Raw genomic sequence first — 16,047 nt, 5'->3', positions numbered from 1 at the left:
GCGCCATTTTCTTAACGAAGTAAACTAACTCTTTCCTTTGTGAGCTTCGTTAGAATTTTGTTCGATACGTCATCACCGCGGAGCATGCGCACTGAGCATACTATTTGAACGATTCGTTACTAATGCGTTTAACTCATTCGACTTAACGAACGTACCCTATATTCAATAAATCAAGACTGTTTCTTTTGAAGAATAGATATGAGCATTGCATTGTTCCAACAAGACAAACTTCATTAAAACAAAATTACACATTTTAACTAATAATCTGATCAGCTATAAATAAATACATTAAAGAGTAAATTCTTTATCTAAGTTTCTTTTTACTTATTAAAAGTACAAGCAAATATATCTTTATATTTATAAAATTACTAGAAAATAATTTTCACCTGAGGTGGTTTCATTAGTGGCATTCCCCAAGGATCAGTTGCAACTGCTTTTTTACCCTCAGCATTATTTCCACTTATACTTATTCCAAGAAGATCATCCATAGCAGATTGCTGCGTGCCAGGTTTATCATGAGCATTTCTTCGAAAATCTTCTTGGCTTTCAGTTATTGCCATTTGCAATCTTAGATCATCATTTCGACGTAATCGTTCTTCTTGCTCAGCTTCTTCTTTACTCATTGCTAAAGCTAACTGAAGTTGCAATTCTTCTTCACCAGCAGTCTGTGGACGTGCACATTCAAGTTCTGATGGTAAAGCACCTGAAGATAAACAATTGCAAAAATTTACAACTGAATAAAAAAATTAGTGGAAAATAAATTGTGTCAACAATTACAATCTTATATTTGATAAAATTTCAGGAGATACACAAGTTTTATATTGTGTGATTTTTCAAATCTGATATAAATTTGAAATGTGGTTTTTAATTAATTTACAGATCTAAAATTATGTTTTCATAATACCTACCTCGTTGAAGAGAAGCACCATCAGGTGAAGAACCATGAGAATCTGAATATCCAGGTGAACCAAGCTAAGAAAATTTTTATATTAAATATTCAAAATTAATATTTAAAATGCATATAACTTTTATCTATCAAAAGATAAAAATAGTAAATAAAATCTTAAATTTCATTCGAAAACTTGAAATTAATTTAATCCAAATTTTTGAGTTAACTGTTTTAGTAATTCTTAACTTTGTATAATATTTCAATTTAAATAAATCATTTAAATTAAAAAAAATTTTAATGGTACCAAATGTTAAAGATTATAATTGCGTAGTTTCAAGATCTTAAAATTCAAATAAAATGTAACTTTTAAAAAGACATTTAAGATATAGAAGATTTATAAGTTAAAAATTTTGAATTTATTATATAAATGTATAAAAGATATTGAACCTTCATTACAAGATATAAAAATTATTTAGCAACAAATCATATAATTCATTTATTAATGAGTTTTGAAATTTCAGATTTACACTTTCACCAAAATTTATTTTGCAAAAACATCTCTGGATTTTTGAATTTTCTTCAATCCTTTTTTTAACTCACCATCATAACACAATCCTTTTCACTAAATATGTAAAACTATCTTCATAAAGTTTGCTTCAATTCTCAAATTCACTACATTTTCTATTTTATTTAACATTGTTGTATTTATGTCTAGAAATTCTTCTAACTATATAATTACTTTGTTCAATCAATCAAAAGTTTACTTTGACATTACTCTGTTATTTAAAAGAAGGAACTATTGTATAAGAAAAAACTTTACAAATATTTAACTGAGAGAGTAAAAAAGTAATCATAAAATTAGCATTGTCTTTAGTACATAATGTAACTTATAATTCTCCTGAAAATTTGTTTCAATTAATTGAAGTCCAAACTTCCAGTACAATGCAATTGTTAAATAGATTTAATTGTACATATTGTATACATAGATTGATAATCATATAAAGGACAACTTTTGAAATCTTTTCTTAAAATAACAATGAATTCATGATCAAACATTATATATATAATGAGAAAAAAACAATGTTTAATCATTCAAGATCATTGAGGTTAACATGTTTGCATTCAAGTACTGAATTTCTATTTCTTATATACATTGCAAAATCAAAGAATTATTGTATTGCTAAAGACCAGCATCAAAACATTTTAACTAAAAATCCCTAATCTATTATATTTATCACTCAGTCTTTTCAACCACCTACCTTCCTGTATGAGGTCGTCCATAAATTACGTAAGGTATTTTGGGGTGGGTTGGGGGTCAAGGATTTCTTACGATTTCTTACTCAGGGGTAGGGAAGCAATAGATTGACTAAAAAATTATCTAAAGACGAAATTTAATAATTATATATTCTTATTTTTCGATCTCGTTGAGTGGTGGAGTTTTGAATTTGGCTTCAATTTTGCGGTTTCTATTAAGAATGCTTGTTGTACTAATGCCAACTCGTGTGACGTGATAGAATAATAATGCTAGCAGACTCATGCTCTACACATTTTTTATCATGGGAGAAAGGCCGTGTGATGGTTTCTCTCTCTCTCTTTTTTTTATTAGAGTAAGTGCACCACTCCTATAGGTGTATAACACTAAGAATACATAAACCAAAATACATGCAAAGTAAACATAAAATAGGTATTTGGCTTTTAGTGAAAACTAAAATGTAAAACTAGAAATTATAAATAGTCTTATCTTCTATATTTTTTGAACATAATTGTAAACAGCATCAAACAGTGGCTTCTGAACAAGCTTATCGAGTGGACATGGTCAACTGAAACCAAGCATAAAGATTTCTAATTTCAGAGTAAGTCTATCTTGATCGTAAATTGGACAATGATAGATCATATGGTTGACAGTGTCTAGGTTTGCTGTAAAGCAAAAGCAAGAGGCAGTTTCTGCTCAGTTTACCATCGCCAGATAGCTTCTAAAATTACCATGCACAGTAAATAGTTGAGCAGTAGCAAATGTTAAATCTCTAAGTGGTGATAAGAACCTGAATTGTTGATTCCACTTTTGCATAGCATTGTCATGAATATTATTTTTAAGGCCGCTACATGAGAGAGGGATGTGAGTGTAGTCCAAGTCAGTTTCCTTTGCAGCTGACTTAGCCTCAGAGTCAGCTTTATCATTTTCTATTACGTGAATGGCCAGGAAAAGTTATCTTATTTACAAGATTTTTAATATGGTGCTGGATATATGTGATTTTATAGCTATTGCAATTGGGATTTAATAGAGCTTTTAGGAAAGACAGAATCACTGTAAACATTGATAGACAGAGTTTTGTTTGGTAGTGAAGTGGTCCAACGAACAGTTTGGTACACAGCATCTTCTTCAGCTTAATAAATGGAGGTATATGGGGATATCAATACCTTCTAACATATTTTGGGCAAAATATGTCAGTTTAGAGGAAGAAACAAATACTTGAGCCGACATGAAAGGGGCTTTTGGATTCGTTTGTGTAGATATTAATGTCTGCATGGTTATCCATGGAGGAAGCAGATGACACCAAATGTACCCTGGAGATAACCTTGTTCACAGGGTCCTTGATGATGATCTAGTAGGGTAATTGCAATGTGATAGCATACGAAAAGCCATAGATAGGAGTAGAGACAGTTGTTGAGCCTTGATGTTTATAGTTCTGATGTAGTAGTTTAGAACCTTTTCTACAATACATAATGGTAAAGGAAAGAGCTCTGCTAGAATCAGAGAGGCATTAGTAGAAACAGTTCTGCAGCACTTTGAAATTCTGATGGAAAACTGTCTTTGAAGAAAGAGTAATTTACTTGCTACTGAATTTTTACTAGTTACATGACCCCATCTAGAGGCTGCATAAAGTATATTGGTTGTATTACCCCATTATAAGAGTTTTACAAGCTTTATGATTTAGTCCCCAGGTGTACCTAGCACATTTTAGCAGCATGTAGTTTATTTTCTTGGTCTTAGCCAAGATATAATCAATATAGCAACGGATGTGTTTTCTCTTCCTATTTTCTCTTGTTTTATTTAGTATGAACCTTCTGTTTACATGTGCACTAGCTAGTCGATCTGTCGAAGTTTATTGCGTCCTTTTGTGAAAATTAAAATTAATATAAAAATGAATATTATGATGTTGATTAATGATGATGATGATAAAAAGATTGTTAATAATTAAAAAATAAAGTTCTTAAAATAAATTGTTCATTCAAATTCATTACATTTTTGTTTTTTAATTGTTCACATAAAGTCTTTTATAAATAATAGCACATATTAATTAACTAATTAATAATTATATATTTTGGACCTAAGGTTTTTACGGTTTCATAAAAAAAATTTTGTTTTGTTAAAACCTTTCTGTAAAATCATGCCTAAACATTACATAAGATAGGGAAGGGAGGATCAAAGAAAATATTACGGTTTCTTACACGGGTAGGTGGGGTCTAGAATGGCCAAAATCACCCCTACATAATTTATGGATGGCCCCTATTCATGGAAATAAAATCTGTCTTTTTTGTTTCTTTCACAGCAATCATAGGAATCTGATTGTCTCCCATTTTCAATAATTTAGTTTTCAGATTAACACCAATTTAAAAAGAAAAACTTTCAGATGTAATCTTCCCATTTCCCACAAAATAGTACCAGTATAATTAGTTGTAAGGGATCTTAATCTTAATATAATTTTCAAAAACTTTATTTAACATTTTCTAAAACATATGCTTTAAAGTTGTTTTCATGAAACCCCTTCAGGAGTAAGAAAATTTTGTATTATGGCATCAATCAACTCAAAACAGTGACCACAAAGCAGAAATTTTAGTTGAAGAAACAGAAAAAAGTGATGCCATATCAGGTGAATAAAAGCTTGCAAAACTATATTTGTTTATGAATTTTTGGCCAAAAATTCAACAAGAGCATTATGAGCAGGTGCATTATCATGGTGCAAAATCCATGAATTGTCTTGCCACAAATCAGGTCATTTTCTACAAATTGCTTCACACATATAATGCAAAACACTCAATAATATATTTTCTTGACAGATTGACCAGTGGGAAGTAATTTGTGATGCACAACACCATGACAATCAAAGAAACAGTCAACACAACCTTGATTTTTTGATGCAATCTTTTTAGTCTTGCTTCACTTTTAGAGTGACATTCACATTTGATTGTTGAGCTGTTTCAGTGTCAAAAGCATAGATCCATGTTTCATCACCCATAATGAAGAGTTTCAAGAATATTTTGCCGTGTGAAAGTTTTCCTCAACCACTCAAACATGTTTTGGAAAAAATTTTATATTTTTGGGACAGCTCAAAAAGAAATGCACTGTAAGCCCAAATCTTTTAAAATTGCTTCACAATATCCAAACAATACTGAATCATGTTTAATAATGTACCTGATTGTTAGACAATAATCATCAAACACCAAATCCCTGACTTGAGCAACATGTTGTTCCACAGTTGAAGTGGATGGCCTACTAGAGTGTGGTTCATCTTTGACATGTTCACTAAATCTAAATAAGATTACTGAAAATTTGGTTTGCTTGGTTTGTTGAACAAACCAAGCAAACCAAACTACATCAGTTTTAAAAGACAAAAATCATTGCTAGTGTCAGTCATTGCATCACTTCTGCTCTTCTTGTGTCTTACGCTTAACGAGTTTTCCCCAGCCATAATGGAATGTCCAATGTGGTTGTCAAACCCCTGGAGAAAACAGGGAAGCAAAAGGATTGATTGGAGTTTTTTTGAGGAGTTGGCACAAAAAAAGTGTGGTTCACAGTTCTTGAGTGTGGAAGCCATTGCCAAGTAGGTGAGCGAGAGGAAGTGAAAACGATCGTAGTGAATTATAAGACAAAGGTTCAAAGGAGTACTTTAATTAGTGAAATGAAAATATCTGATGAAAATTCAAGTCTGAGGAGAGGTGGTGAGAATTCAAATTTGAACTCTGTCTTCACCATGTAAAATCTCTAATGAAATAGGACTCTTAAAATCATTGTCGGGATCCAACTGTACTCTGTAAGATACCTTTGACCTGCTTTATGTCCTTCAGGATAAATTTGTCACCAAATTAAATTATTGTTCCATTACATTTTTGTTTGTTGCCTTTGTTTTGTTTCACCCGAGAGCAGTGGATCAACTCCCACAAGTGTCTGGTTTATTCTGTTCACTTGTTCCTTTTATTGGTCCAACACAGAAATTAACATTTATTTTTCAATTTGTTCTCTCTCCATTCTCACAATTTCCCCACTTCTGCTCTTCTTGAGCATTAAACATGTGACACATTTTCAAAAGTATTTCTTTGTACATTCCTTGATACTATGCTGGAAAGTCATTATTCCAAAATTTGGGTTGTCTAATTGTAGCCAAAATGATGTTTCATCATTTGTGATATCCAAGATAGAAAAATATTTATTTGCACTTTTTAACCAGGCTTTAATGAGTGGTTCACACACTTCTATTGCTTTTGTAAATGTGTAATTTTCAACTGTTTTTTACCCACCAATATTGTCAGTAAAGATACACATAAATAACATTCACCTTTTAGCATAGTCACAGCAGTTGCAATAGATTCCATGATTGTAATGTATTCAAAAAACTCAAGATCAGCAGTAGTAAACTGTAAGGTGTAAGGCTGAGCTTATCACATAGTTCAAATAGTTTTGCTTCCTGAGAAAAAAGTTTTGACTGAGATGTAGAAGAAATTTCAGCACATTTCACAAGGTACAGTGAACTTTGTGTTACACATACTTTCAACTTCATCATAAGCTTGTGTTTTAGTTTGCTAAATTCCATAATGCAGTAGCTTAAATGCAGATTTGTGTCTCATGTTGTAATTTAATGTTCAATATCAAATCACAACATGAGAGACAAATCTTTAACATCTTTACTGGTTATTAAGTTTAATACACAAGAAAAACATTTAATTTGTTTTGGCAAAAAAGTGTGCTCATTATCCACTGAAAAGATCTGAAATATCTAGCATTTTACAATCACTTCCATCAACTGCATTTTCCCAGTTAATTGTACCTATCTGAATTAGAAGCTTCTGAGGTTATATTGTCTTCAATAGGCATACTAAAACACAAACATGTTTCCAAAGTTACTTGCATTGTTGGTTACTTTATGAGTTATTTTCCTTATATCAAATTTTCTGTGACTTTTTAATTGATATAAGAAGTTAGCAATTCTGTCATGTGTGATTGTACTTGAACTTATGACAGGCTTAAAAACCTAATTTATGAATTTAAATAGAATTTAAATCAATATAATGAACAGTCACTCCCATGTAGCTCTTGTTGTTGGCTGTCCAAATGTCAGCAGTTGTACACAAAAAAATCTTGTTTTGCAATTGTGTTGATCACTAAAAACTTTGTTTCCTGAAACTGTACTTTTTATTTCAGTTGAAAAAGATTTTGAAAAAGCTGAAACCTTTATCAAGTCCCCACTGTTAAGGTAAATGTATTTAAATTTGAACATAGCTTGTCTAGCTGTTAAATATTCACATACCAATCACCCCCCATGGAAACTAAATAATCACTTCCAATGCTAATAAAAATTGCCTATACTTCTAAAATTATGAAAATGAATGAAATTTTCTTATTCACATGCACATACAAAACAAAAACAAACAAAATTATCTCAGTTTCTAAGATAGAAGATAAAAAGATAAAAGATAACATTCCAAACATGATCTAGATAAGATAAATTATATTTTATCTGTTATCGTAGATTTTTCCCATACTAACAACACACCAAAGCCTTCAAAATTTATAAAGTAATGTGTTGAGGCTGTCCTATTAAGTATAAAGATCACAACACACTTCTGACAGCTTGGAGGCAATGAAATTGGCACCTAATAATTTTCAAGGATTTTTTTTATTACAATTATTTGTTACTTTTGTTCATCACATATCTGGGTGATTATATTTATTTATTTTGTAACTTTTTATTCTAATTTATTTTATTGATCTACCTATATTTTTGTGTTTTATGTTTTTTTTGGGGGGTTTGTATTTTGCATGTTATTTTATTTACTTATGTCACATTATTCATTTTTGTTTAAATTTGAAATGTCAGATATTCTTTAATTATATTCTTTTGTTTGCATTCTTAACTGATGAATTTGTAATGTTTGATAGAGAATTCTTCTTAACCTGAAGATGGTCTTATAACTCAAAGTTGGCATGTTAAAAAAAAAGCCTACAAGTTAACTTCATCATTGGTAGTCAACATGTTAATAAAACTGAAAATGTTCCATTAGTTTTGCTGCTTAAAACATTATGAGTGCATTTGTTCGTTTGTTCATAAACCATCCCTTTAATATAAAAATGAGAAGCTAATTTATATACTATTAAATAATTTCCCCGTGAATAGCATCTAGAATGATTAAGTGAATATCTAAACAGAATATTAATACAAAATTTCAATTTATATATTATTTTAGAAAACTCTGTTAACATCTTTGCTGGATTCATTATCAGACTAACTTTGGTAACTAATTCCAACAATAAAAATATGGCTTTATCATTTGATTATCATCAAAATTTAGGTCAAATTTTCTACATGATTAACCATTTAAAAATTATATTTGACTTAAAAACTTCAACTCAATTGTTTCAGATCATTAAAACTTTTCACTGGCAGATAAGTTATAAGAAAACTTACTTTTTCAACAGAATCACTCCCAACATGTGAAGTTGCCTGGGCAAATCTTTCTTTAGCTTTTAATGCCCGAGCACGTTCATTTTTTAAACGCTCTTCATCTTTTAGCAATGAAACTAATTGTTTGGATTTTTCTCTAACATTTAATCCTTGATCCTTATTATCTTCTATATGCTGAAAGTCTTTGAGTGTTTGAATTGCAAATATATTTTCCTTGCACTGTTGAGTAACCTAATAAAATTATTTGTAAGTTTTAAAATTAACAATATTTTAATAGAGTTAAAACCACGAAGAAATAATAAATTTTTATCACAATTAATTGATCTCAATATAAATTGGGTTAAAATTATATAAAATATCTTACAATTATCTACTACCTTTTCAGAGCCTGTTTTAATCAAATATTCCAATAAAACTAATGCTTTATAAACATGTCGCCAATTTTTTCCATGATCATTTAACCTCTTCCATATCATTTGCATTATTTCTGAGAAGGCAACTACATTATAAGTTAAATCTGCAATTTCACTCATAAGAGTACTGGATGGACCCCAAGGATCATTTGAAGTAGCTTCACGAACTTTAATCTGCGCTTCTGTGTAGTTCCGCACAACATTTTTGACATTCCGACGAATTCCATGCACATTAATCATGGTTTCAATTATACTTTTCCACTTGCATAGACGAATTGAAAATAATATCAACTTGTCTTCATTCCATAGGCACTTTTCAGCCAGTCAAAATAAATTCACTAAAATTTGCAATATCTGAAAATATTTAAAAAATTTTTTTAAAACTAAAAAATGGTATATTTTGCTTTGTAATAATCAATAAAATTAGCTACATTCATATTTTATATTTATATTATAAATTAGAAAGCAATATGATATTCACCATACTGTTTGACTAGAGAAAGGGACCAGCTGATTATTATATTTAACTAAATATTCATTTTTATTTATTTTTTTTTTTTGAAGAAAATGATTAAATATATCTTGAATTAAATGAAAATATATCTTGAGTTTCAACATATTTCTGAAATAATGTTATATATATTTGCTACAAATTGTTAAATTTTATGGTACCCCGTCAAACTGCAAAATTTATATGACTAACACAATAAAACACAAATATTAAAGAGGAGATAATCCATAACTATAAAACGTCAAAAAGTTATTATCTACAGAAATAAACTTAGAATTTCATCATAATAGTTCACCTGGATTGGCTGATTAATTTAGAAGAGATAAGATAAATACAATTTAAAAAAGGAACTGCATTTTTTAAAACACTAGAAGTAGAGATTTAAATTAAAATTACTAATTCAAACCAATTCTTCTAATTAAAATATCTGCCATTTAATCCTTACTTTGAAAAAGACTAATGCCAATACAAATATTTTTGAAAAGATTTTCTTCATTATATTTAAAATCAGAGGTTTCAAATTTTAAATAAAATTCACAAACCTTATTGCTTTGCACTTAGTTATGAAAACTATTATGTCACTAACATTTAAATAACTTTAAAATTAGCAAATTTAAGACTTATTTATAAAGACATTCAAATCTTTTTCAGTAACCTAGAGAAGAAAAATCAAATTGAGATTAAAATAATTATTAAAAAAAGGGCTTTGGTAATGTATATTTAAAGGTTACTTATTTTATCACCTTTCAATATTAATGAACTGGACCATTTTAAATGCCTTAAGCTCCTGGACAGTTTCTTTAAGAGCATTATACAGTTACAGAACAAAAAACTAATGCACAGGCAGATGAGTCAAGAATGTGAGGTCCCAGCTCAAAGAAATGTATCATCAACAAAGCTGATTAAGTTGAAATTTATTGTTTAAACTTTCTGAAATAACTTAAAAGATATTAAATTTTAAGCTTTAGAACTTTTACTTATTTAAAATTTTATATTTAGTGGAAAATGCATTATGATCAAAAGTATCTGAACACTTAGGAATCTTATTTTTTCTTAAACGGGACAGAAATTAAAAACATATGGGTCTGTTTTTTGCTTTTATTATAACTTTCAGTTTGCTCGGAAGGCTTTCCATTAAAGTTTAAATCACTGCTGTAGATATTTGTCTCCATTCTTTCAAAAGAGCAGTGGGAAGTTCATGCACTGATGTTGGGGCTAACCTGAAGCTGCTATGCAATTCACCCCAATGGTGGAGTTGAGATCAGGGATCTGAACAAACCAATCAAGTTCTTAGGCATTCATTTCATCAAACCAAAACTGCATGGCCCACAATTTATGGACAGGTCCATTATGAAACAAGGATAAGCTCTCACTAAACTGCGATCCAAGTTGGAAGCATTATATTAAATTTCCCCATAATTGTTAACTAAAAGTCCAGTGAAATGAAATGAAAAACATTTGTTAGATTGCTGATAGGGGCACAATAGTCAAGATAGATGAGGGGTCAAATATGTGGGTGCAATCAGCACCTAGACAGACTTGACAGTTACAAGAAATCGTATATAAACACTAAATTGGTTTATTATTAACACATCACTAAGCCCAATGTATTAATAATAAACCATTTATTTGATACAAAGGAAGCTTACAAGATTTCTGTGATATTAGAAATTCAAAGTCAATGGTGGTCCCTGGGTCTTCCCCTCTTTTCCAAAACAGTCCCAAATGAAGGAAGGTCCATGGTTCAGGAATGAGAGTTCCTTCAACTACTGGGATGATGCAGTCAATTTCCAATGACAGGAAGGTGTCAATCTGATGAAGGGAAAAAGAGATGAAGGTAGGCATAAGACACAAGCACAACAAAATTTCAAGGACAAAATTCAAGGACAGCCTTCTCCCAAAAATTCAAAACATTTTGAATTTTTGGGAGAAGGCATCATGTCCTTGAAATTTGGGGTTATTTTCTGTCTGGATCACCCATTCTGATCGGTCACTTTTTCTAGTTCTCACTTTCTAAATGGTTCGTCACTTGTTGCTAAGTATAATGACATCTCAACTTAGATTATGGCAGAGGTCAAAATCAATTTTTAATTTGATCCCAACCAGAACTGGTTGATTTTAGGACATACATTCTTCTATTGTTTATATGTTTGCATTGTATTTTTCACACAAAGAATTATTTCTATCATCTTTCTTTCAAAAAGGTATTTTAACACAAATTTTAGTGAGAGGTTGGACCTGTCCAGAGCAACACACATTCTCCTATTATGTTTTCTCCACCAAACATAACACTTGACAATATAATCAAGTAGACAACATTCATTAGACATTCTCTGCACCCAGACTTGTTCATCTGACTGCCAAATTATGTGGGATGATTCATCACTCCATAAACAATTTTGCCATTGTTCAAAGGTCTAGTAACATGAGCTTTAAATAAGTTTAAATAATGCTTTACACATTAAGTGTGCTGACTGGCTATCTATCTGATTTGGATATCTATTGCCTACAGTTCTTGACAGTCATTGTGATGATGTTACTTTATAGACTTTCAGAACACCTCAAGAGACATGTGATTTACTTGTATAACCCTCTTCAGTATTTGGCAGTTCCTCTCTGTCAATAAGCACAATCTACTAGGTTCATGGTTATAGCCAGTGGTGATAGTCGAAATATTTAACAAGGGGTTCGCTAGCAGAAAATTTTTCCCTGACAATCACCGACAAATGAAATGGAAGTTTTGAATAGAAATAAATACAACACCTTTTCTTGCAACCGTATATCTAACAATCAGTGGCGTACTTGGAACGTAACGAGCCATGGGTGAAGGGCAGGTAACGATAATATTTTAGGGCTGTCGACCTTTTTTTTTTTTTTTTTTTTTTAATTTAGGCAGGGGTAATCTTTACCGCGAAATCGCACTTCTCGAAATACACAAGTGTCATCATCTCTCGAGATACATTGTACTTTTTCTTTTGTTGTCCATAGCCCGACACATGTTCAACAGCCATCTTGTATTATCTCGCGCACGTGGCATTCTGGGATCTCTCTTATCACTGGATCTACTTTCAAGAACTCTCTTGAATCGATCGCGATTGAACCTCGATTGAAACGGTCGAGAGAGAGATCGCACCAAGACATACTCCCTGACCTTCTCACAATCTAGATTGAAATGCTCGGTACGAACGGGGTATAAGGCTCTAGTTTAGTAGTATTACAGAGTATAATACGCATATTTTAATATATTTATAAAAAAAAAACAAACCCACTGAGAAATGTTCCGTGTGTTTAACAAGGTTCGGGAAACTGAAAATTTTAACAACGGGTTCAACCGAACCTGTGCGAACCCGCCGAATATCACCACTGGTTATAGCTCCCACACATTTCCACTTTATGATATCGCCACCAATAGTAAAATGTGCCAAATATAGCATATCTGAAATCTCGTGAATAGATTTCTTTCAAGGATCACTTGACCACATTTGACGTCAAAGATTTACATGTTATTCTACAAATATTTATTACGTGTGGGTTTCTGGAGTCATCTCCATATTTTTTTAACCTCTCTGAACTAGTGAACTGACCTATATGCAAGGCTATACAAATTTATATAGGTGTCCAGGTACTTTTGATCAATGTAACCTAAAAATCACAAATTTTTGGAAATGTAACATGGAGGAAAGCAATCTATTACTATAAATATAATGAAAAATGTCTGGAAATAAAATGATACTAATCTGGTGCTCAAGGCAAACTAGTAATGTAATTTACTACTAATATTTTTATTTTTCATTGATTAATAAAGTATGTTATATAAATAAGTGTATTCACAGCCAATCAGATTTTGTCTTATAATCAATTACTTCAAATAAGAAATTACTATAAATTTTTGTATAAAAATATTAATATGTAAAATAACTAAATAATGCTTTAATTATATTAATTTTACATAATTTAATTCAGCTGATTTAATATGTCACTTTCATCATAAGACATACCCTTTGTAAGATTCTAATCTGTTCTTAGCTGAAGCCCCTTAATTAAGATTTAAAAAGCTATAGTTATTAAGGGACTTCATACTGAGAACACATATTCATATAATTATTAAATCAGCCATTATAGCAATTAAATATAGATTAATCACACACCACAAAAATCTTTAATAACTACTTCAAATCTCAGTATGCATTTCAGCCTTTCAGTGGCATCAGCCAGTCTGCAATTTTTCTCTAGAACTTAATAACAAACAATTGATTCCAGTCATTAATTTAATTAAGCAATGATATATTGACTTTCTGAGAAAATATTTTTGCATACTGTTTAGTGGTTTAAGAACTGTCCTTTCACATATGACATTCTGTCTTTCTTCATATTATTTTCTCAAATTAGATTAAACTGATAAAGCATAATTTTGTGATCAATAATACTATATTAATTTCATAAATAAAACCAACTTTAAATTACTGGAAATTAGAATTAATATGAAAATTAGCACTTTTATTCATCCAGCACAAATGTTTAACAAAATAAAAATGTTTTCGATCGTTTTTAATGGTCATCCTCAGTTAAAACTCAAATTAATAAAAGAACAATAAAATGGAATACATGCAATTAAATACGAAAAAATAATAAATGCGCATGCACAACTATAAATATATCACGCATGATGCCTAATATACATATATTACAGAATAAATGAATAAAATTATATAACAAAAATACGCGGCCGCATCCCTTGTATGTTGTTATTGTTTATCTTTATAAAACGATTTCCATGCGGTTGATAAAGAATCCGCGTCCCTATGATTGATACATCCCATTTTTTCTTGGGCTTTATATATTTCTAGCTTTTCTAGATGTTTGATTGTGTGTCTATTGTTTGTCGGCTTGATGACGGAAGCATGGTCCCACAATACCTCAATATCTTGTTGCTTGACGTATGATGCTAGAACCGTACTGTCTAGATTCTTATTAATTGAGTACTGGTGTTCTTTGATCCTTTGTTCTAAGTGCCGTAAAGTAGCTCCCACATAAACAATATCCGAATCAAATCGTTGGTCCTTTATTGGTATGGAGTAAACCCCCGTTAAAGAGTTCCGATCTTCTCTCTTCTTGTCATTCCTTAACAATTTGTAAGCTGTCGGATTACGTCGGTAAATGATACGTATATTATTGGCTTTAGAAATTTCGTTTATCATTTTGTTCAAGAAGGGATAATAATTGATTACCATCTTTTGTTTACTGTTATTCGCGAGAGAGTGATTACTTCGATTCTGGAACGTTGTGATAAGCTTTTCTACTATATTTCTCTGGTAACCTTGTTGTGTTGCTGTCTCGAGTATGTAATCCAATTCTTTGTAGGTATCACATATGTTTGTGCAATGAGTGTAGGCATGCATGATCTTGGATCATGCATGCCCTACACTCTATAGTAAAAAATTATAAATTTCCAAATATTGTTGTTTATACTTATACAGTAAAATTTCATTTTATCAGACCACAATCATTGGGGAACATTCTTTCATTAAAAGTCCTATTGTCACACATTTGGAAAAAGCTGATTAAGAGTATCACTTGATGTTGGAATGTTAAAAGCTTTCAAGGCAGTCTGCAATTCCTTTCACAAATTTGTCACGTCAATCTCATGCTATTTTTTGACCATTTCAGTTTGCCTCTGGTTTTTGGTCATGAAGATGATTTATTATGCCGTGGATAAGATGATGTCAAGTAAGATAGACAACTACTACAAAGGAAGTGAAAGAGTTGTTGTTAAAAATTATAAAAGTACAAAAATTCTTGGAAAAACATTGTGGTAATGGTTGTGTAGTGTGTGGTATCATTGCACTGGACAATATGCTCAGAACAAGGAAGAAACAACAGCTACTGATTAGTCACTTCTTCAGCTACAGTAACTGAAGATATGATATTAAACTAGAGTTCTTTTTATGAACCATTTATGGTAATGCAATAGAAAATTTGAACTGAGCATAGAGAAAGTTTACATTCTATACTCTCAATGCATTTTTTCTTCTTGTTTACACTTCCTGCCTAAATCAGATGGTGCTATGGTAAAGTGCTCTCTTGCAGTGGAAATTTGAAAATATAGTTACAGACATTTGTACTTACAAAGGTTTAATGAAGATAGTTTTAAGAAATAATTTTACTTCCTGTCACTTTTGAGGATTTTTTTTTTTTTGTAGAATATCCATTAGAGCAGGGGAAAAAACTAAAAATAAACAGGCCATTTTCATAAAGTTACTCAAAATATTCAAAAATATACAGCTTTTGGTAAATGTATTCCACAAACACGCATACCTAAACCTAGCTAACAAATTCCATTACAAATAAATTTTCTGAAGTTAATCATCTATATTACATCTCTTTTGATCATTATTTAAAATGCCATTAAATTTTAATTTTATAAAAATGTATCGGTACAAATACATTTTTATAAAAATGTAAGTTTTATATTAAAAATAAATTTTTTAAATCTAATATTTTTTTGCATTAATGTTTATTAAAAGAAAAAGTACATGCAAGATTTGCTGTCATCAA

General features: G+C 30.6%; 1 protein-coding gene across 2 annotated transcripts in view; it reads right to left on the bottom strand.

The window, feature by feature from the left end:
- The window catches only part of lqf (epsin homolog lqf), a 60,457-nt gene that overhangs the window by 16,858 nt on the left and 27,552 nt on the right, over positions 1 to 16,047 (bottom strand). For both annotated transcript variants that reach the window (XM_067278966.1, XM_067278967.1), the window contains exons 2-5: positions 8,946 to 9,335; positions 8,572 to 8,799; positions 909 to 972; positions 387 to 703 (exon numbers count right to left, since the gene is read on the bottom strand). In XM_067278966.1, coding sequence (XP_067135067.1) covers positions 387 to 703; positions 909 to 972; positions 8,572 to 8,799; positions 8,946 to 9,221 — 885 coding nt within the window. In that variant the 5' untranslated portion in view covers positions 9,222 to 9,335. The remainder of the gene's footprint in view (positions 1 to 386; positions 704 to 908; positions 973 to 8,571; positions 8,800 to 8,945; positions 9,336 to 16,047) is intronic.

The sequence above is a fragment of the Centruroides vittatus genome, unplaced genomic scaffold (genome assembly GCF_030686945.1).
Source record: "Centruroides vittatus isolate TY-2023 unplaced genomic scaffold, ASM3068694v2 contig_846, whole genome shotgun sequence".
NCBI lineage: Eukaryota > Metazoa > Arthropoda > Arachnida > Scorpiones > Buthidae > Centruroides > Centruroides vittatus.
The sequence above is the reverse complement of the archived record's forward strand: the minus strand, read 5'-3'. Positions and strand labels throughout refer to the sequence as shown.